The sequence below is a fragment of the Mesocricetus auratus genome, unplaced genomic scaffold (genome assembly GCF_017639785.1).
Source record: "Mesocricetus auratus isolate SY011 unplaced genomic scaffold, BCM_Maur_2.0 Super-Scaffold_100676, whole genome shotgun sequence".
Lineage (NCBI taxonomy): Eukaryota > Metazoa > Chordata > Mammalia > Rodentia > Cricetidae > Mesocricetus > Mesocricetus auratus.
Window position 1 is genome coordinate 29,325,447 of NW_024429266.1, and position 20,917 is coordinate 29,346,363.

Sequence of the window (20,917 nt, forward strand, 5' to 3'; positions counted from 1 at the left end):
ATCTATCACTGGTGCTGTGGCAGGGTGGAGGTGACTGTGTGACATACTCAAGAAACTGGGCACGGACTGGATTCCCTCTTTAGCTTTCATATATGATGTCTTTCTGTCTGTTTGTCCCATCTGCTTTTCTCTATCGTATTTCTGTTTCCTTGTTGTTTTGCCCAGACTAGTTTATGAGTAGAAATCTACACCTCTGAAGGAGCGTGGCTGTTTCTGTGTGGATTCTGGCTTCCGTGGTGCTGAGTTTCCATAGAATAACTAGAAAGGGAAGTAAAGAAGGAAAGCAGTTGTCAAGAGAAGTTCTGAATGGCTTCTTAAGCAAATGAACAGCACTGACATGAGGTTTCCAATGGTTGATACATTTACTTTTTTAAAATTTCTTTTCCTTTTCTTCACCCCCCCCCATTTTTTTGAGGCAGGGTTTCTCTGTGTTGCCCTGGCTGTTCTAGAACTCTCTGTAGACCAAGCTGGCCTGGAACTCACAGATATCTGCCTGCCTCTGCCTCTCGAGTGCTGGGATCAAAGGTGTGCTCCACCATTGCCTGGCTGATAATTTCTTCCTAGTGCACAGTAGCGTTGTTGTCTACATTAGGGCTCAAAAGGCTTTGGACAAGGACTAGTGCACTCAGTTTTATTCTACATGGCATGTAGTGGAGTGCAGGAGGAGCCCAGTAAGGACCATGTCTTCTCTGATGCTATCCATGATCCTCTGCAGATGGAATCATTGCTCCCTGATTTTCATCTCATATCCCTTTAAATAAATAAACCTCACATCTGTAGTAAGCTTGAGCTATATAACAAAATGCCATTGTCTGCATAGATTAAAAAGGCATTTGTTCTCCCAAGTTCTTTTTTAAAAGTAATTTGTTTTTATTTTATGTTTATTGGTGTTTTGTCTACATGTATGTCTGTGTGAGGGTGTCAGATCTTGGAGTTACAGTTGTGAACTGACATGTGGGTGCTGGGAATTGAACCCCAGTCTTGTGGAAGAGCAGCCAGTCCGCTTAATCTCTCTAGCCCTCTCCAAAGTTCTTGGGGCTAGGAAAGTCAAGGTCTTGGGGATAGTCTGTCCTGGTGAGGGCTGTCTTTCTGTCTGGAAGATGACTGCCATCTTGCTGTGTCTTTACTTGGAAGATGGGGCTGGGCCTCTGGTGTTTTGTTTGTTTGTTTTGTTTTTGTTTTTGTTCTTTTATTACAGGAGCACTAGGTCTTTTAAAACAGAGTTCCACCATTATGACTTCATTTATCTTCAGTCACTTTCTTGGATCAAATACAGCCACATTGGGAGGCTTCAGCTTGTGATGGTTAACAATGACTGTCAACTTGGCAGGATCAAGAATCACCATGAAAACAAACCTCTGGGTGTGTCTTTGAAAGATTATTTAGATTAGATTAACTAAGGTGGGGCTATGCCACATATTGGTGTTTCTGATTGCATAGAAAGGAAAAATCTAGCTGAGCAACATTTGCTTTTCTCTGCTTTCTGACTGTGGAATACAATGTGACCAGCCTCCATCCACTTCTGCCACAGACTTCCCTGTCCCCAGCTCCTGGAGACCAATTACCTAGAGAAATGCTTCTTCAGGGTCAGCATAGCAGTTGCTGCAGCAGCGGTTCAAAGGATCCAGGCTCCATCCCAAATGTGGCATTGCAGTCCATGTGGACTGGTTTTGCAGGCATTACAGTTGCAAGGCAGAGGCAGCCATGAAATCTTATGCCACACTTCCAGAGAGCCAGGTAACGTGAGGCAGGAGCAAACTCCTTGCTTGGAGTTCCAGAGGGGGCAATAATGTAAAGGTGAAGCCTAAGTTACAGTGATGACCCCAGGATGCTGGAGATGTGACAGAGATTTCTATGTAGTCTCTACCTTTTATGTCAAAGTCACTGGATGATCCTCAGATGGATGGAACATGTTCTTTGAGACAAGAAAATGCTGCACACTAAATCCTGTCAATATTCCAAATGCACAGGAAAGAGAACTGCTGTAAGGAGGTAAAGAAGCATGGTTATTTATCTTTGTATATCCATCACTGGCACAGAATCTTGTCAGTGTTAAATTTAACAGAACAAGTGCAGACTGCATGGTTATTGATGTACTTCACAGTCAATCTCTTTGTCCTCTCCAGGAGCTAAAAGGACAGCTAGCCGAGGCAAGGAGCCCCAACGGCCCAAATAGGTGTGATAGATGGAAGGGCTAGAGAACAGAAAGTTCAAGGAACTCTCATTAGCTTACAGGAGGCTGAGGAGGACAGGCCAGTAAAGGTGATTACTTTAATAAGGTGAAATAGCCCAGTTCTCCAATGACTCCAAAAGGCCAGCTTATCTCTGCCTCCCACAGCAGTCTGGGGTTCTGGAGTAGGGTGTGAAACATGAGATTTCCTTTTGGTAAACATAGTCTGGTGCAGTGCAATAGTGGTGGTGTGTGGTGCAGCTGATGATATTCGGTTGTTAGCTGATGGAAGTGCTTTCCTCTGGGCTTTGTCAAGGTAGCTCCTTGAAAAGGAACAGCAATGACAGTTGGGAGTGATTTTAGGCCATTCCTTGATCAAGTGCTTTAACTCTGCCCTTTAGCCTGGGCGGTGGCATCTGTCATCAGCTGGGAGGCAGTGCATGCTCGCCTGGCCAGGGCAGTAGGGTTGGAAACTCTAGGGAGGAGCAGGCAAGGGGCGTGGTGTGGGCGTAACCATGCAGAGCTAGGCCACGCCTCTCTCGCCTTTCTCGCCTGCGCAAGCGCGCTATGAGCCGTTAGCTGTCAGGAGCCTAGCAGCGGGTGGCCGGATCAGACGTTCGTGCTGGGACTCAAGCTGTCTGAGCCCCGCGCAGCAACCACCCCAACAAGCAAGCGCCCCGAGGCCCGGACTGCCTGCCAGGTCACAGAGTCGAGCGGAGACCTGTGGGGCAGTTGGCCGCATAGGCAAGATGGGGAACCGGGAGATGGAGGAGCTGATCCCGCTGGTGAACCGTCTACAGGATGCTTTCTCGGCGCTGGGACAGAGCTGTCTGCTGGAGCTGCCGCAGATCGCCGTGGTGGGCGGCCAGAGCGCCGGCAAGAGCTCGGTGCTCGAGAACTTCGTGGGCAGGTGAGCGCACTGGGAGCGCGGTGGGGGCGCGGCCGTGGGGGCTCCCGTGCTCCAGGCCGTTGGAACGTGGAACAGTGTGGGGAGCCAGAGGGTGGACTAGAGGCTGCAGCGGGTTGGGGGAGAGCAATAGTGTCCCTGGAGCAGGTGGGGGTACACTCGGCTCTGACATCCTTCGTCCTCGCATCCTCCACCCTGTGGTGACCCCCTGTCTGCCTTTCATCCTGCCATACAAAGCCATTTCCTCCCCACCCTTGGTGGGGGAGTCGGGGTCCGCCCCAGAATCCACTTCCCTCGCTGGCTCTGTGCGCGCCAGCCCCTGGCAGCCTGGATGCGCAGCTCGGTGCTTTCCAGTCCCCTGTCTCCTCCTCGGTCTCAACGTCCCCCTCCTTTTCCTGTCACCCTTCTGAGGCTCTCAGCTCGGCTGAGGGGATTTTATCCCTCCTCCTCAGTTTTTTCCCCCTCGCCCTGGCTCTCAGATTCTCTCTACTGTTTGAGACAGGCATTGCCTGCCCCGAGCTGGGGAGGCAGGTTGTGTGGACCCAGAAATCTCTGTGGTGAAGGCTTATCCGGAGATGCTTGTCTACCGTTCGCCCAGGGAGCAGAAGAATAAACGGTGGTGTGTTTGAGTGTGCACCCATTCACTGCTCGGGCATGACTGAAAACCTGAGACCTCCGGGGGTGACTGTGGACTTTGCCATGTCATTCCTGCATCATCTCAGAACTGACCTGCATCTTTCTCTCACTCCCTCTGTGCCCCCTCCCCCCAGCATCCTCTTGCGTTCCTTAAGCTCTTGCTTATCCAGCTGGTCTTCAAGCTAACATACAGAATCCAAATTGTGATTGTAGCTTTCTTCATGTTTCCCAATTAAAAAAACAAAGAATTATTATCGTTTTAAATCGGGAATCAACGTTTCTTTTGGTGAGCAATTCCGGAAGGATTAGTTACCCTCCACGGCGGCCTTTCGTGAGGAGCGCACCATGAAGGCTGAAATCTGTTTCCTAGTAGTAAACCAGGTTGAAGGTGCAGTAGTGAAGCCTGTGGGCTGGGGAGGGAGCCAACCAGAGATTGCACTTTATTTTTTTATTTGGCTGGCGAGCCACTTGTGATGCAGAGGATTTCTGCTGCGGTCCTCCACCCCCCCCCCCTTTTTTTATTGCTTGGCAATGTGTAAACTGTAACGCTGACTATTCCCACATTTTTGGGTGTGAGCATCATAAAGTGCGTATTCCTTTTTCTCCAATGATGCGCCACCTCTCAGGAGATCCTCTTCATTTTCCTTGTTTCAATATGAACTAGGAAGATTAAAAAGTGGAACTGCTGGCAATTGGCTGCTATCCTTAGGTAGTTAGCCTCCTTAGTCATTTCCCTTGTTTTTGTAATTCATTTTGCTCAGTAAGAAAAGCGATAGCAAAACATTTTGCCTACGTCATCTCAGACTTCTAAGGCAAGGAGTTATTTAATGATAATTATGCTAAAAATCCTTAAAGGTTAAAACTGTGTTTCAAATGCAACAGCCATGCTTTTATACATTTTCCTTATAATTTCCTTGGATGGGTATATATTTTGGTCAGTGCCTTTGAGCAAAATGTAAATTCTGTGCACACATCTCAGTTCTGCTCTTCAGGTTTGAAAATCTGAACAGTCTTCTTAGTGCTCTAGTGCAAGTGTGCATTTCTCTTTGCCAGCTGTATTCTTTTGTAATGAGAATAAAAAAGGAGATACAGTAGAGTAATATATTTAATTTTGAACACTTTTTCTATAATTAAGCAAAAAATGGGAGCTAAAAAAATCAGAGCACTTTCCAGAATGCATCAGTAACTTGCTGTACTTTATAGAGTTTTACTAGTAGTTACTGCTGGGATGACAAGAAAATAATGAATCTGGATGGATATGCTCGGTAAGCAAGTGCATACAGACTTTATTAGCTGCAGGGTGGCCCCTGTCTAGCATGACTTACATATTAAGGAGAAAACTTAATTAGAAGGTCATTTGACTTTTATAAAGATTTTGGTCATTGAATTATTGAAGAATCTAATTTCTAATTATAATTCAACCTTAGGGGGAAAAATCTCTCTATTTTCAGAAATGAATCAACCCAGGTTGGAAAAAAAAAAGGTATTCTGTTTCACTATAACCTCTTAACGTTTTATTAACTAGCAATTTTATAACCAATATAAAGTTCTTTAAAATGCAGTAGTTCATCTCTACTCACAGCTGTTTTCATTTTAACACTTGACTGGTTGTGTAGTAACAGAGTATAATTGAGCACTAGGGTTTTCAGTTGTGTAAATTGTTTGCTTTTGAATTAAAATTGTTCTCTTTAAATACTGTTGCATTCATTTATTGGTTGATTTACCACTTAATACACCTTTAGTAGCTAACCATGTCTTCTCCTCAAAAACAGTTTGCTTATGTTGATGTTTTTAAATACCACTAAGTGAATTTAGATGTGAATGTGTTTATTTAACTGTATGTGTAAAACCAATTTTGGGGTGATAAGTTTGAGTTTTTTAATGAATAAAATGCATCATGAATGAACTCCTTGTTTGTGATTTTCTTGCTGAAGCGACAAATTTGCATATTAATGTGATATAGTGTGAGTAGCTAGATTGTTTTGATTATTCAAGGCAAGTCTATATGCTGGCAGTACTGCTTCAAGGTCTATGGGTCTAATACACAGAGAGTGAGACCTCTGGATTGAAAGAAGATAGGGGTTCACTACCAGACTCTGATCTGTCCATTCGTCTAGTTTATAAATGGAAAAATTGAATTCATTCAATTGCTTTCTAATTTATGTATTTATATGAACTTTCTTGCCCCTCCTCCTTCCAGTTGAATGCAGGGCCTTGTGCATGCTGGGAAGATGCTCCACCACTCAGCTGTATTTCCAACTCATGACCCCCAGCACTTTTTTTTTTAACAAAAAGACTTGAATCACTCTGCATCATTGGCAATCATTGAACTTGTGATAGTCCTCTTTCAACTGCTCAGTAACTGGGCTTTCAGGCCTGAGCCACCAGCATAAAGAAAAAGATCCCAAGGCTTGGCTCTAAATATGTATGCTTATCAGTCAATAATGATAAAATAATGGCTAATAGTTTTTGAGTGATTGCTACATGTTGTATATTGTCTTGGGTCCTTTTATATGGACAATCTCATTTAATCCTCATAAAACTCCAAAGAGGTAGGTACGCTCATTCATTTCATTTTACCTAATAGTAAATTAAAATGTAATGAGCTTGAGCAAATCACTCAGGGCTAATTTGAGCTACTGTAAAAACTTCATTTCAACCTGAGGTGTTAGAACTCTTTAGTCTAGCCTTTAAAACCTGTGCGCCATGCTGCCTTACCACATGGAGGTTTATCAATCCTTCTGGTTAATACTTTCAGCATCTTTCTTATTGGTCTTATAACTCTGGGCACATGAGCAAGAGACTGCTATATTGATAATTCTATCCCTATTATGTCGTGTACATCTACTCTCTCAGAAGTATTGATTAAAAGACACAGATTTTTATTTACTGTATTAGACATTCCTGAAGATAGCTCTGAAACATAATTGGGTTATTCCCTTAAGTGTGTGTTTAGACTGCATACAACTTGTTTACTGAGGTGCTAAGTGAAACTGTACTAGCTGCTAATGTGCAAATGTTTTTAATGATACACTTGTTAGCAGCATTAGTTGTTCAATGCTAATTATAAAGGCAGAAGATTTCATGTGATTTTATTCCAGTCTGAGTGGTAAACAGACCTCCATTTCTGAACAAGTACAAAAGGCTTTGTAGTTAATGGAAACCAGATAAAAGATTTTTTTAGCAGCTATTACTGAGGGGAGTTTGTTTCAACATGGAAATTTCTCAGTAATATTTATCTATTTACTTAAGAGGTTTATAATGAAGTAGGTTGTCCAGTTTGAGGGAAACTGTGAGCCATTTGATGATAATGATGGATATGATCAGCTAACTAAATCTACAATTTATATGGCTCAAGCGCTAGCTCTTAACTCCTTTGACAGATTTCATGAACATGTTTAAAATTGAGGAAGAATCCTCTAATTGTGAACAAAATTAAAACTTATTAAACCAGAGTACGCTCGTATTGAGGGGAAGGATTTTGTTAAAATTGCAAAGCATGTAAGTTACTGGAGTTTTTTAAAAAATGAAATGGCTCTTAAGATTATAGTTATTAGGTTAATGGATGCCGACAAGTAAAATGTGATACCTATTGAAAATTATGTTCAGAAAATTCCAAGGAATTATTCAGTAAAATATGAAAAATGTGAACTGTTTTTTATCTAACGATTTGGTGGAACCTGAAGTTGTGAAGTTATCTGTTCTGAATCAGCATTATATAATGCCTTTTAAGGCCACCGTCAGTTCACAATTAGTGGGATTTATTCACCACCACCATTCCTTATTTAAATACCAGTAATGTCTGAAAAGAAATATGGCTAAGTGAACTGGCTTTGATAGAGCCGTCTTTGTATTTACTTATGATTAACCATTACAAAGGTGCTGTTAACATTTTAAAGAATGAAGGTGGAGGGTTGAGAAGATGGTTCAGTGATTAAGAGCACTTGCTGTAAACGTGTGTGAACCTGAGGATGGATCTCAGTGCTCACAATAAGTTAGGTATGGCTTTGGGTGACTGTAACCCCAGAAACAGGTGTATCCTGGGAACTTGATAGTCAGCCACTCTAGTCGGAACTACAAGTTTCAGGTTCAGTGAGAGACCCCATCTCAAAAAATAAGAGGGAAAGCAATAGGTGAAGATGCCTGCCTTTGGCACGCACCCACATGTGCATATGTGCACACAACCCCCCCACTTATACATACATGCAAATGATAATAAGCAAAGAATGAGGTTGGGGCAGGCATAGTATCTCAGGCCTATAATGTACTTGGGATGCTGAGATATTGTGAGTTCCAGGGGAGCCTGCGCTGTAATGTGAAACTCTTTCTCAACACTTGTCCCACAAACCACCACCACTAAATCACAAGTGAAAATTTTGGGCAGGCAGTCTTCCCATAATCTTAAAGGAATGGAAACAGTATTTAGACATATTAGAACGGAGGTATTGGGTCCTCTATTAATGAATTAATATTTGATGTATGTATTAGTATGCTTTCTATTGCTATAACAAAACTGTCTGAGACTGAGTAATTTTATTAAGAAATGAGGTTTATTTAGCTCTAAGTTTTAGAGGCTGGAGGCTCCAACAGCACTGTATAGTTCTGGTGAGGGCTTCATGGTGGAAGTGTGTGTGAGAGAGGTACAGGTCTTATGGCAAGATGGGAAGCCCAGGAGAGAAAGACGGAGGGGGAGGAATGTTTTTCTGTTGGAACAACCATCTTGAGAATTCAACAGAGTCCTACAAAAGTGCATCAACTATCATCTTTGCCAAGGCCTACCTCCTAACAGTTCTCCCACCCCTTACCAAGGGAAGCCAAGCTTCTGAGACAAACCCCACCCAAACCAGAGCAGCTCAAGGCCATAGGCTTTTCTTAGATCTAGCTTCTTTTGTGGTCACTCTTCAGCAGAGTTAAATTATGAGGTTTTACTTATTATGATGGTCTTATTTACTTCTAAGAGGACCAAAGGCAGCCGGGAAAACAAGACTTTCCCTCTCCTACCAGAGCCAAATTAAGAGAGCTGAAAGCTAATATATAGACCAATATAATATTCTAGGTGGACAGAGTTTTTCTGTTTCCACATCTAAGTCTGCATTGCAGTTTCTCATGTTATCAACATTGATATAAACATCCCAGAGTATTATGACATGTTAAACACCTGTTTCAATAATAGAGGGAAGAGCTGGCCAACATTAGTTTAAGCCTTACTGTGCATGTAGGTCTGCATTCTGCTATGTAGTCTCCATATCTCTCAGTTATTACAGTTTTCACATCCAAATGCCAATGGGGATAAAACTCAGAGACAGAGAGGAAAACTATTCATGTAGATCACATATATGTCTAGTAAGCAGCCAAACCTTGACTTAGGTTTGGACACAACTCATATTGGAATTATTGAGAAATATAGAGGTAACATCAATGGACATCTACTTACTGAATTCTAAATATAGTGGGCATGTAAAACACTCAGAAACTGATGTGTGTATGTATGTGTGTGTTTGTATGTGTATATGTATATATGTATGTATGCATGTATGCATGCATGTATATAGAGAGAGCATGTATATGGTAAGATGCATTAGTAGGGAAAGGTGCTTGTTCTGTCAGCCTGATGACCTGGGTATTCATGGAACCTATGTAAATCTGTTCTCTGAGTCTACACATGTGCCATGGCACATGCACCCCTCCATATTAATATAAATAAAATTAAAATATGAGAACTGACAGGAAAAAGTATGAAATCATAACTTTCAAGTGAATAGTTAAGATGAAGGCTGTTGACTATATTGTCAAATAATTGGGATAAAAAGTACAGCATATTGCTTTTAAAAATAAAACAGCCCTCCCCAAACTGTAGCTCTGAAATTGATCCAGGCTTTAAGTGGAAAGTAGACAATATGGGTTACCAGTGTCATTTTAGCTCAAGGCTACATGTATCGAAGTATCAGTGTCAAGGCAGGGAGGTGGCGATCTGTGTCTCAGTGTCTGGCTTGACAACAAACCATTGAATTTAGACTGAGTTTTTTAATCACAAAGAGATACTGTACATTACAGAGGGCCCTAGAGGAAAGGAGCAAAAAAGAGAAGGTACTGGAGAGATTAAAAATATGACTGAGGACTGGGGGAGGAGGATCTTAATGATAGAGCATTTACCTAAATGTTCAAGGAGATAGCACACACACACACACACACACACACACACACACACACACACACACACACACCTTCCTCCAAGGCACTAATAATAAAGAAGGATTCCATTTTCTTATTTCAGAATGAATCATTCAGCAAGAGAGGGAAAAGGAGAGGTTGGTTTTAAATAACATGTATTGTTGGGTGTGGTGGCACATGCCTGCAATGCCAGCACTCCCAAAGCAGAGGCAGATCAATCTTTGTGAGTTTGAGGCCATCCTATTCTCCATATGGAGTTCCAGATTAGCCAGAACTACATGATGAGACCCTATCTTAGTAAATAAATACATAAAATGTAGTTTTCAGAAACCATTTTCAACTATTGTGAGGGTTTATTAATAGTACACTAGTGGCATTTTGTACATGTGTAGCTGTGCATAGTTTTATCTTTTCTTCCTTTACCAGAAGCAAGGACTTTGGCACCACAAAAGACTGATGTATGAAACTTCCCTGTGGCTTAATTTTCACTCATTTCCTGGAGTTACATTAGGGTACAGAGAATCCAAGAGATTTGTCCAAGGTCAGGAAAAGTTAGAGAGCTGGCTTTGGAACTTGATGTTCAGAACTTTAGCTTTGCCTTAGTTTTCATTGTCTTCTCTCCCTCCCCCTATTGTGTTTGAGTGCCTCCCTCTCATCCCCACCCGCCTCCTCCTTTTCCCATTCCTTTGTGGTGTTGGGCCAGACCTTCTCCTTGACACTCCCCTGAATTATTCTTTTCATAGCACACAGCAGTGACAGCACATTGTTTTTTTTTTTCCCATACAGGATGGTAGATGGAGATGAGGAGCAGAATTCTTCTCAGATTTAGACAAGACAGTTTTCTGAGATGGTGTACCCCTGAATAAAGTGTGATATTTAGAAGACCAAATGACTCACCGATGTTATCATCTAGGTGGGCATCAGTTAGGAAGCTGAGCCTGTCACCGTCACTGACAGGGCTTTTCTTAAACCAAGCCATGCTTCTGAAAAATTGCATGTAAATAATAGAACTGAAAAGGTCACTACTTAAAGAAATATCCGGGTTTCTAGGTAAAAAAATGCATTTGGGTAGCAAATATACATCCTTCAGTTAACCTGGTTCATATTCTTGATTTTGCAGTATTTGAGTGAATTGAATGGTATTAGGGTCTGTCAATGTCATTATATAAGTAATCTCAATAGTTCTTAACAAATATCAGTGTTGCTTTAAATCCTTAATTTTTCAGAGAGATCTCTATTTCTGGGTGCTGAAAGGGTAGGGTATCTCAGTGATTCCTGTGACTGTTTGTCATGTCCCTGCTTCAAGGAAATGATGGAGTTATGAGTTGCCTATATAGGCATATCAGAAATGGAGTTTCTGAAACACCCCTTTGTCTATTGTTTCAGTGGCTTGGAATGAAAAAAGACAGATCCACTTAAATAAGTAATTTTATGGGTGAGTGTCTTATCTGGGGATTCCATTTCTTGGGGAGGAAAGGGTTTATTTGGCTTACACTTGCACAGCACTGTTCATTGTTGAAGGAAGTCAGGATAGGAACTTCAGGCAGGACAGGAACCTGGAGGCAGGAGCTGATGCAGAGGCCATGGGGGAGTGCTGCTTACTGGCTTGTTCATCATGGCTTTCCCAGCCTGCTTTCTTATAGAACTCAGGACTACCAGCCCAGGGATGGTACCACCCAAAATGAGCCAAGCCCTCTCTCATCAATCACAAGTTAAAAAAACATACAGGCCTGCCTACAACTTGATCTGATGGAGATATATTCTTAAATGAAGTTCCCTCTTCTCCATGACTCTATCTCGTGTTTAAATTGACGTAAAGATGTCCAACACAGAGACAAATCTTGCTTATGGTTTGGATGATTTTAGAGTTCTCTGGAAAGCAGCTTTTGAGAAGGAGTCATCACATTATGTGTTGTAACAGGGTTTGGCTGACTGACTGGGGTCTGAGTCCCATCTCTGACTCTCACTAGTATAGTAAGGGAGTTAGTGTCATTGGGCTTTAGTTTATACATCTGACTTAACTTTTGGGGTGTGTGTGTGTGTCAGAGAGAGAGAGAGAGAGAGAGAGAGAGAGAGAGAGAGAGAGAGAGAGAGAGAGAGAGAGAGAGAGAGAGAGAGAGAGAGAATTCTGAGATGGTGCTTTGTATTTGGCACAAAAAGTGCATTCAATAAATGATGGCACTGTGCTTAAATCTTTTATTTAGACTTGATGTTTTTTGAATATTGAAAAAGTAAGCTAAGCATGGCTGCTCACTCCTATAGTCTCATTGCTTGGGAAAGTGAGGCAGGAGGTTTGCCATGAGTTTCATGTACATGGGTAAGGTGGTAAGTATGAGATCCTGTCTCAAAACAAACAAACAAACAAACAAACAAACAAAACTTAATAAAAAGCCAAACCAAAACCATGCCAACAAAAAGCAAAACAAAACAAGAACCAACTTACCCAAAGTAAAAGAAAATGTAAGAATGACCATGTGTATTTGTAGTGTGGTTTGTATGTATATGTTACAAAATTACAGTTGCATCAAAATTTATTTTTAGATCTGACCAACCTAGTCCATATTTTGGAATTCCTGATAGTAACAGTTGTTCACACCCAGTACTATCACAATGTAACTGTTTTCTCTCAATAGATACACATACATAAACTGAATTAAACTACTCCTTTCCAGCAGTTTCAAAGCACTGTTTTGCTTATTAATTCATTAATCTTTATAAGCTCCCTGAGAGGGTAGTGAAGCATATTTTACTAATTTAATTTATAAATGAAAACTATTCAATTGACACACAAGGAGGAGACGATGAATGTAATAGAATCAGTAACAGAAATAATAGAATGGATTTTGCAGACACTCTCAGCCATTCTAGAGAATAGATTTCTTTTGCTATTTAAAAATCATTTATTTGTGGGCACATATGTGTGTGTTGGTGGTCACACCGCAGAGGTCAGAGGACAACTTGTGCAGTTGGTGTAGTTGGGTTTCTCCTTCTACCATGTGGTTTGAAGAGATGGAACTCAGGTTGTGAGGGTTGGCAGCAGGCTCCTTTGCCTGCTGAGCCATCTTGTTGGTCAGAGAATAGGTTTTAAGGAAGGCTTTTGATTCTGTTGTATGAAGCACAACATTTTTAGGGTGTGTTTTCTTGAAACGTTAGTGTTTGCGAACACACACACACACACACACACACACACACACAGTGATAAGTACTCATATGCATTGAACCATCTTCCTAGCCCTGCCAGAATTCTGCTTTGAGAATTAGGAACGTTTCTAAGTCAGTTTGTGGATTTGGTTCATACTGATGGGAGATCTGTTTCTTGTAAAGAATGTCCCAAGTGAGCTGCAATTAGCATGATGGTGCCTTCCACTGCGGGCTTGTCTTCTTCAGTTCTCAGTTGTCGATTGCCTTCCTTGGGTGCCTCTGCAGAGTTCTTATTATGTGACTGTCTCCCTCTCTATTGGCAGCTTCCTGTATACCTGTTTTGTTTTGTTCCCCGCCCATGCTGGCATACAGCAGGAATGAAATGAGTGCATTAGCTACCTGATCCTGGGGAAGTCACAGCCACAGGAGCTTTTGGAAGCTGGTCACATTGTAACCACAGCCCAGCAAGTCTTCTTTTCATGTAGTTCAGTACATAAGCTCAGAGAGTGGTGTCTTCCACTTCTAGGGTGGGTCTTCCCACCTCAGAGCCATCAAGATGATCCCTCATAGGTATCCATCCCTCATAGGTATCCCTGGAGACTTGTCTCCTAGGTACCTCCAGAGCCTATTGACAATAAACTTTAACTAGAAAGGTTAAACCTATTAGTGGGGCCATAGTGTCAAGGTAGTTGGCTGTGATAACCTTTAATAAGGCACTCAGTTACATCTTAGTGGCAATGACATATATTTTTGTAAGTATATGCTAGGCAGTGTTAGGCTTTACTCTGGTTCTTCTTAAAGTTGTTGAATGTGTCTGTACTATTTGAAATCTAATGCTCTTCTAGTCCTTTGCTGGTTCTGCATTTAAATGATTGAACTTATCTTTTCGTTATAGTAGGCACAATTCCCATTATATCATACTATCCTATGAGAATGAATTAAAATGGAGATCATTTTAGTATGATTTTTAAAAATTAACTGTCATTTAATTGAAAAAGTTAAATGTATATGTTATAAAATCCAGCCACTCTAAAAGAATATGCTATAAAAATTGCCCCTTGTCCATTGAGGCTTCTCATGATATTTCACTCGTCTTCATGTCTACCAGACTGCTTCTGGGCTTATGTTTTCTTTGCATGCTATTCATATGTGCATGTGTGTGCACATGTGGGAAGACCAAAGATCAATATCCAGTGTCTTCCTTAACTGTTTTCCATCTTAATTTTGGAGCGAGGGTCTCTCTCAGAACCCAGAGCTCACTGATTTGACTGGATAGCCAGTGAGCTCCAGGGATCTTCATGCCTTCACATCCCTGAGCTGTGTTTACAGACATCTAAACTCATCTCCTTATGCTTGTCTGGCAAGCACTTTCCTGGCTGAGCCACTTTACGGCCCTGAGTTTATATTCTTATTATGTGAAATTTAATTTTGAGGGCAGGGAGCGTTTAATAAACTTGTTTGTAGGTAACTGACAAAAGCAACTGAGAGTTCTGCTTGAAAACCGCTAGCAGATGGGTTAGTTTGTGGGCTGAGTCCTTTCTTTAAGAGTCATGTGTGTCATGTGACCGCTGTGTGTCAGAACTGTGGGAGGCGCCCTGGGTGCAGGTACCTCTTGAGAAATTTGTACTCAGTAGAATCTGATATGCACGGCACTGGTGTTATCTGGGAAAATAAGTGCAGTGTAACCTTTATTATTGACTGATAGGATTTGGAATCGCCTAAGAGACAGACTTTAGTTATGCCTGAGAGATTTCAGAGATGCTTAACTGAGGAGGGAACAGAGGCGCTGTTCTGTGGACTAGGGTCCCTTAATGAACAAAACAGAGGAGGTGAGGGGACATATAAGCATTCATCTCTCTGCTTTCTTGCTGTAGACACAGCATGACCAGCTGCCTCATGCTCTTGTCCCCACACTTTCCTTGCCAAGCTGACCTGGGTTACATAGTGAGTCAAGGCTTTCGTGTCTCAAAATTTAAGGAAAGAAAGACCGTGGTGGCCAGCGCTCAGTGACAGGGTGCTTGCCCAGCATCCGTGAAGTTGATCCCAGTAGTATACGATAAATATTTTACTCTTATTGCATGTTCAGGGTTATCCATGAGATACTCCATCTAGCCATCCTGGATATGCTGATTATGACCCCCAACATTCTTAAAATTTAAAGCTCCCTGAATGTTTCCATCTGTTGGCTTAACGTCAGTTCTGGGCCACCAAGGTGGACTGAAAACTGTTTCTTAGCATTCTTGTATCTTGGACAATCTTATTTTAGGTACTAAATTTAGGCATTTTTAGACTGGATGTTTGGACCCCCTAAAGCCAGATGTTGAAGTCAGAATCTCCAAAGGAGACTGTGTTGGAGACTGGTCCGTAAGGAAGTAATTAAGAGGTCACACATACGGGGTCTTGTGCTACACGGCCAAGTGACCTTAAAACAGTGGTCCTCAACCTTCGTAATGCTATGGTCCTTTAGTGCAATTACTCATGTTGGGGTGACCCCCCAGCCATAAAATTATTTTTGTTGCTACTTCATAACTGTAATTTTGTTACTGTTATGAATCATAATGTAAATACCTGACATGCTGATAGACTTAGGTGATCCCCATGAAAGGGTTGTTTGACCCCCAGTGGGGTCATGACCCACATGTTGAGAACTTCTGCCTTAATAGAAGAGGCACCAGAGACTTCCTTCTTCAGTGGGCATAAGAACACAAGCCTTGTGTGCCGGGAAGAGTGACAATCTTGCTGTTAGATTTCTGGCCTCCTTGATAGTAGAAATAAATTAGTGTTGTTTCAGCCACCGTGCCTATGGCATTTTGTTACGGAAGCCTGAGCAGCCTAATGTGGCCACTTAATTTTTATTGAGTTTTCCCTGGTTAAATTGGTGATGTGAGTTAGATGGATTGGTACTGAGAATGAGGATCCCGGCTTTAAGGAAGAACTTTAGTTTTTACCTAGGAAAGAAAATTTCTTCGTTAACTCTTGCTTTTGACAAACTAAAGCTCATTGTTTTTATTTTGTTTTGTTTTTCGAGACAGGGTTTCTCTGTGTAGCTTTGGAGCCTGTTCTGAAACTCGCTGTTAAGACCAGGCTGGCCTCAAACTCAGAGATCTGCCTGCCTATGCCTCCTACTAAGTGCTGGGATTAAAGGCGTGCGCCACCACCACCTGGCCAAACTAAAGCTCTTCTCTGTGGTCTACAGCATCATCCCTTCTCTCATCTGTATTTCCCTCTCCTTTGTTTCTGAGTGATACAGACATAACCATGGGTTTATCATTTTAGCTTCTGCCTCTTTCTGTTGGGTTAGCTTTACCTCCCTTCACAGCCTTCATGCTGAACTCAGGAGCCACATAGCTTTGAATGATAAGGGGAAGTGTTACTTAAAAGATGGCCCATCCCAGGCCCCTCTTTCCCAAATCCAGTACATGAATATATGTGTAAAATTTACCCAAAGAACTTATCAGTGAAAGGTTCCTGAGCTCTCCTCATGGAAGCATGTGCACTGGTGCTGGAACTAAGCCTGAGAGCAAGTTGTATTTTTCCAAAGCTCTCTTTGGAAGAGCCTCTGATACACAACCAGGTCTGGGAACTGCTAACCACCATTTCCACAACTGCCTTATTTCTGTAGTTGTGCAGAGGCAATGCAGGGTGTCCTTCTCTTCTTTATCACACCGAAACCACTCTTGTTAGGTTCACTGATCATCCACACTTAACTTGATTTCCGAACATGTCTGTGCTTAATTATGAGTTCCTGTAATCACTGAGTTATAGTGATCATCACTGATCTTCAGAATTATAGCTGTAGTCTCACAAGGTCTTCACTATGTGTAATCCCCCAATATAACCTCCACACAATCATAATGGGATTGGAATGTGTCATAGTTTAGGTATGGAGTATCCTGTGAAGGCCCATGTATTAAAAGTCTTGGTGGTCAGCCTGTCCACTATTGGGAGGTAGAAACTTTATGAGGTGAGTGAGGCCTCATGAAACTGAGTCATTGGTGGCAAACCTTGGATGGGGATATGCGTTAACTGCTTTTCTCTTGTTGTGATAAACAACGTCAATAAGGCAGTATTTAGTTGGGCTCATGGTCCCAGCAGGTTAGAGCCCCTGATGGTAGAGTGAAGGCATGACAGCAGGAGCAGCTGAGAGCTTACACCTTGAATTGCAAGTAGGAGACAGAGCACATGGAAATGGTGGGAGGCTCTTGAAGCCTCAAAACCTGATCCTGTGACACAAGACCATATCTCCTAATCCTTCCAAAGTGGTTCCACCAACTGGGGAACTAGTATTCAAATTTATGAGCCTATGGGAGTTGGCATCTTAGTTAGGGCTACTACTTGGGAAGGAAAGGGTTTATTTTGCTTATGTATTGTGAGTCACAATCCATTCAGGAAAGCCAAGGTAGGAACTCAATTGGGCAGGAACTTGGAGACAGGAGCAGAAGTAGGGGCCATGGAGGGATGCTGCTTACTGTCTTGCTCTTCATGACTTGCTCAGTCTGCTTTATTATAGAACCCAGGATCACCAGCTCAGGTGGTGCCACCCATAAGGGGCTGGGTCCTCCCACATCAATTACTGATTAAGAAAATGTCCTACAGGGTTGCCTACAGCTCAATCCTATTGAGGCAATTTCTTAATTGAGGCTTGTCTTAGTTAGGGTTTATATTACAGTGAAAAGACACCATGACCACAGCAACTCTTATAAAGAAAAAATATGTAATTGGGGTGGCTTACATTTTCACTGGTTTAGTCCATTATCATCATGGTGAGACATGGTGGCATGCAGGCAGGCAGACATGGTGCTGGAGAAGTAGCTGAGAGTCCTACATCTTGACTCCAAGGCAACAGGGAGTGTTCTTAAGGGAAGAATTTCCTGTATTTGCTTATCTTCACTTCCAGCAACTGGCAACTTCTAAATAAATACTGAGTGAATGAACCAACAAATAGAACGGAGAGAGAGGTTTCAGACTTTATCACATTTAACTTTTTTGCAACACACAATGTGGTCATTTGCATACCTCATGAGCTTTGGGCCTTATCTTTAGCACCAGAAAAGCACAAATATGAAAATAGAAATGCAATATTTTTCACCTTGGTGTTTTCTATCTAAGAGACCTGGAATTATCAAATAAATGGACACCTAATAATTGGTCTAGATGCCATGACAGCAATGACTGGGACAAAGTAAGAGCATAAGAGAAAGGAACGTAAATACATGCCAGGAAAGCTACTTCCAGGTGACACTTTAACTGGAGGACAAGGACTCAGTCCCGGGAATATTGAGCAGTAAAGATTGTTCCCCTTAGAAAGAACACTCTGGGGCAAGTTTCTGCAGTGTCTCAGAACTGAGTATTGGTGAAACTCAAGTTACTGTCACCACAGCCAGAGAGGAGGGAGAAACATGCAGGGAAAGGTGGCCGAAGGAATCTAGGTAGGCTTTATTGGTGCCCCAAATAGGTTTAGAGTTTATCCGAGCACTGTGATAAGCACAGAAGGGAGGGTTTTAATCAGGGCAATGACATAATCTGATTACATTTTTAGAAAGAATGCACTAGGTAGATGGTATTGAAGATAGTAGCAGCTGTGTCCCCAAGGTGCCACTGTAATTAATATGCCCAAGAAACTGGAATTGCAATTGTATGTAATTTTAATTACTTAAAGCCTGCAGTTAAAAGCAGTGGACTTAGTTATTGCAAAACATGAGAGTGATTTGAAACATGAATCTACTTTTCCAACTTTAGGCTTTATAAACTCTAAGTATCAATCAAGGATTTTTGATGAAATGCAAGCACTGATTGAGAGGTGGTATGCATTAAAAACACATACCAAATTATGAAAAGTTTTATATACATACTTAACACACACACACACACACACACACACACACACACACACACACACACACTGTGGGGTGGGCAGTTGAGATGGTCTCATGTAACCCAGGCTGGCCTCCATGTGAAGCCGACCTTGACTTTCTGATTGTCCCACTTCTCAAGTTTTGGGGTTGTAGGGATGTACAACCATTTCTGCATAAATTGTTTTCTTAATGTTTTTTATATGATTTAAATGTTGAAATACACATATTTTAGAGTAGCCAAGGTAAATAAAAATGTGTTGTTAAGTTTAATTTTACTTTCCTTTTTGTAAGTTAGCTATTAGAAAGTTAGAATATTCAAAAGTACTTACATGAGTCCTATTAAATTCCCCCCTAGACCACCAGTGCATAGATACTGTGAGAATAATGGGCCAAAGCAGAGAGATGGACTGGAAACCTTATGCAATATTCTAGGTATAACTTTATAACTGTCTGTTGTCATGGGGTAGTGGTGGAAATGGAGAGAAATATAAGGATTCGACACAAGTTTTTGAAATAGAGGCATTATGACTGGCTTATAAATTAGATAAAAAGAGAAAAACATGCTGAGTGTGGTGGTGTGGTACATGCCTTTAATTACAGCACTCAGGAGGCAGAGGCAGGAGGATCTCTGAGTTATGAGTCATGTATATTGAGTGCTAGGTCATCCAGTATATAGTGAGACCCTGTCTAAAACTGCCACCCAAACCCAACCCAAACCAACCAACCTAACAACCCCAAACCAAACCAAAGAAGCAGAAAAATTCACAGGTTTTCAGATTGTTGTTGTATCTTAAGATGCAAAGAATGAGGATCCTCCTTCCAGAGTGTGAGCTTGACATGCCAGAGCCTATAACACGTGGGTGGTTATTAAGGGAGTCTGGGACCCAAAAGAGAGTTCAGCTAAAAGTATTAACTAGTAGTTGCAAATATGTTGTGACTCTTTTACAATGTTAACACTCCATAGCCTAAACACTAAAGCATCACTGATAGAAATTACAGAGCATATTAAATGGAAAGATACCATACCTTTGTGATGGGGAAGACCTGTGTATATGTCAATAAAGCACTGTTGGCCAACAGGGAAGCAAGATAGGCTGGACTAGGAGTCCAGGAGGACTCTGGGTAGGAGAAACAGTCTGTATATTTCGTTAGTCATGCCTAAAGTAGGTGTGGTTAGCGGTGCGTTAAACCGCCCTTTTATTACCTCATCTGTATGCGCCTCTAGTAAGTCACATGGTTAATGGCAGAGCATTGTTTCCTCCTACACCTTTGTTATTTGGGAGACATAAATAGCACCTTAAGAGCACCCCAAATTGACCTGAAGATTCAAGGCAATACTATAAGAAATGCCAATTTCTGCAGAAATGGACAAGCTGCTCTTAAAATTCATATGGTGTTGCTGGGGCTCAACATAGTTCAAACAATTTTGAAAGCAAAATTAACCAAGTTGGCAGACTCACACAGCTCAGTTAAAAAAAAAAGAAAACTGCTACAAAAGAGTGCACTCCTGGCATAAGGCTAGACAGCCAAAAGCATGGAATAGGAATAGACTTAGGAGTCCAGAAATGAACAATGACATGCATGGTCAACTTATTTTTGACAAGAATACAAAGACAATTCAATGGGGGAAAAGAGTAGACAATCCAGCAAATGGAGCTGAATCAATAGGATATTAAAATGGAAAAGAGTGAATTTGCATCTCTGTCTTACACTACATATAGAAGTTTACTCAAAATGAATCAAAGACAAACATGAGCTAAAACTATGAAATATTTGGAAGAAAGCACAAATCTGAATCATGATGACATTTTTTTTTACTTTTAATTTGTATTTATTTACTTATCTACTTTTATGTTTTTCCTATATTTCCCTGTTTTTTAATTTAAATTAGGAACAAGCTTCTTTTACATGTCAATCCCAGTTCCCTCACCCTCCCCTCCTCCCCTGCTCCCCCCTAACCCCCTACCCCATCTCCTTTCTGCTACCTAGGGAGGGTGAGGCCTTCCATGGGGGATCTTCAAAGTCTGTTATATCATT

The 20,917-nt window shown here is 41.6% G+C and overlaps 1 protein-coding gene across 11 annotated transcripts in view; it reads left to right on the plus strand.

The window, feature by feature from the left end:
• Positions 1-2,732: 2,732 nt before the first annotated feature.
• The window catches only part of Dnm3 (dynamin 3), a 453,602-nt gene continuing 435,417 nt past the window's right edge, over positions 2,733-20,917 (plus strand). For 6 of the 11 annotated variants that reach the window (XM_013114328.3, XM_013114325.3, XM_013114326.3 and 3 more), the window contains exon 1: positions 2,735-3,080. In XM_013114328.3, the coding sequence (XP_012969782.1) occupies positions 2,920-3,080 (161 nt within the window). In that variant the 5' untranslated portion in view covers positions 2,735-2,919. Of the gene's footprint in view, positions 3,081-20,917 lie in introns of all 11 variants that reach the window. The other 5 variants (XM_021227901.2, XM_021227899.2, XM_040738257.1 and 2 more) reach the window with 2 other exon arrangements.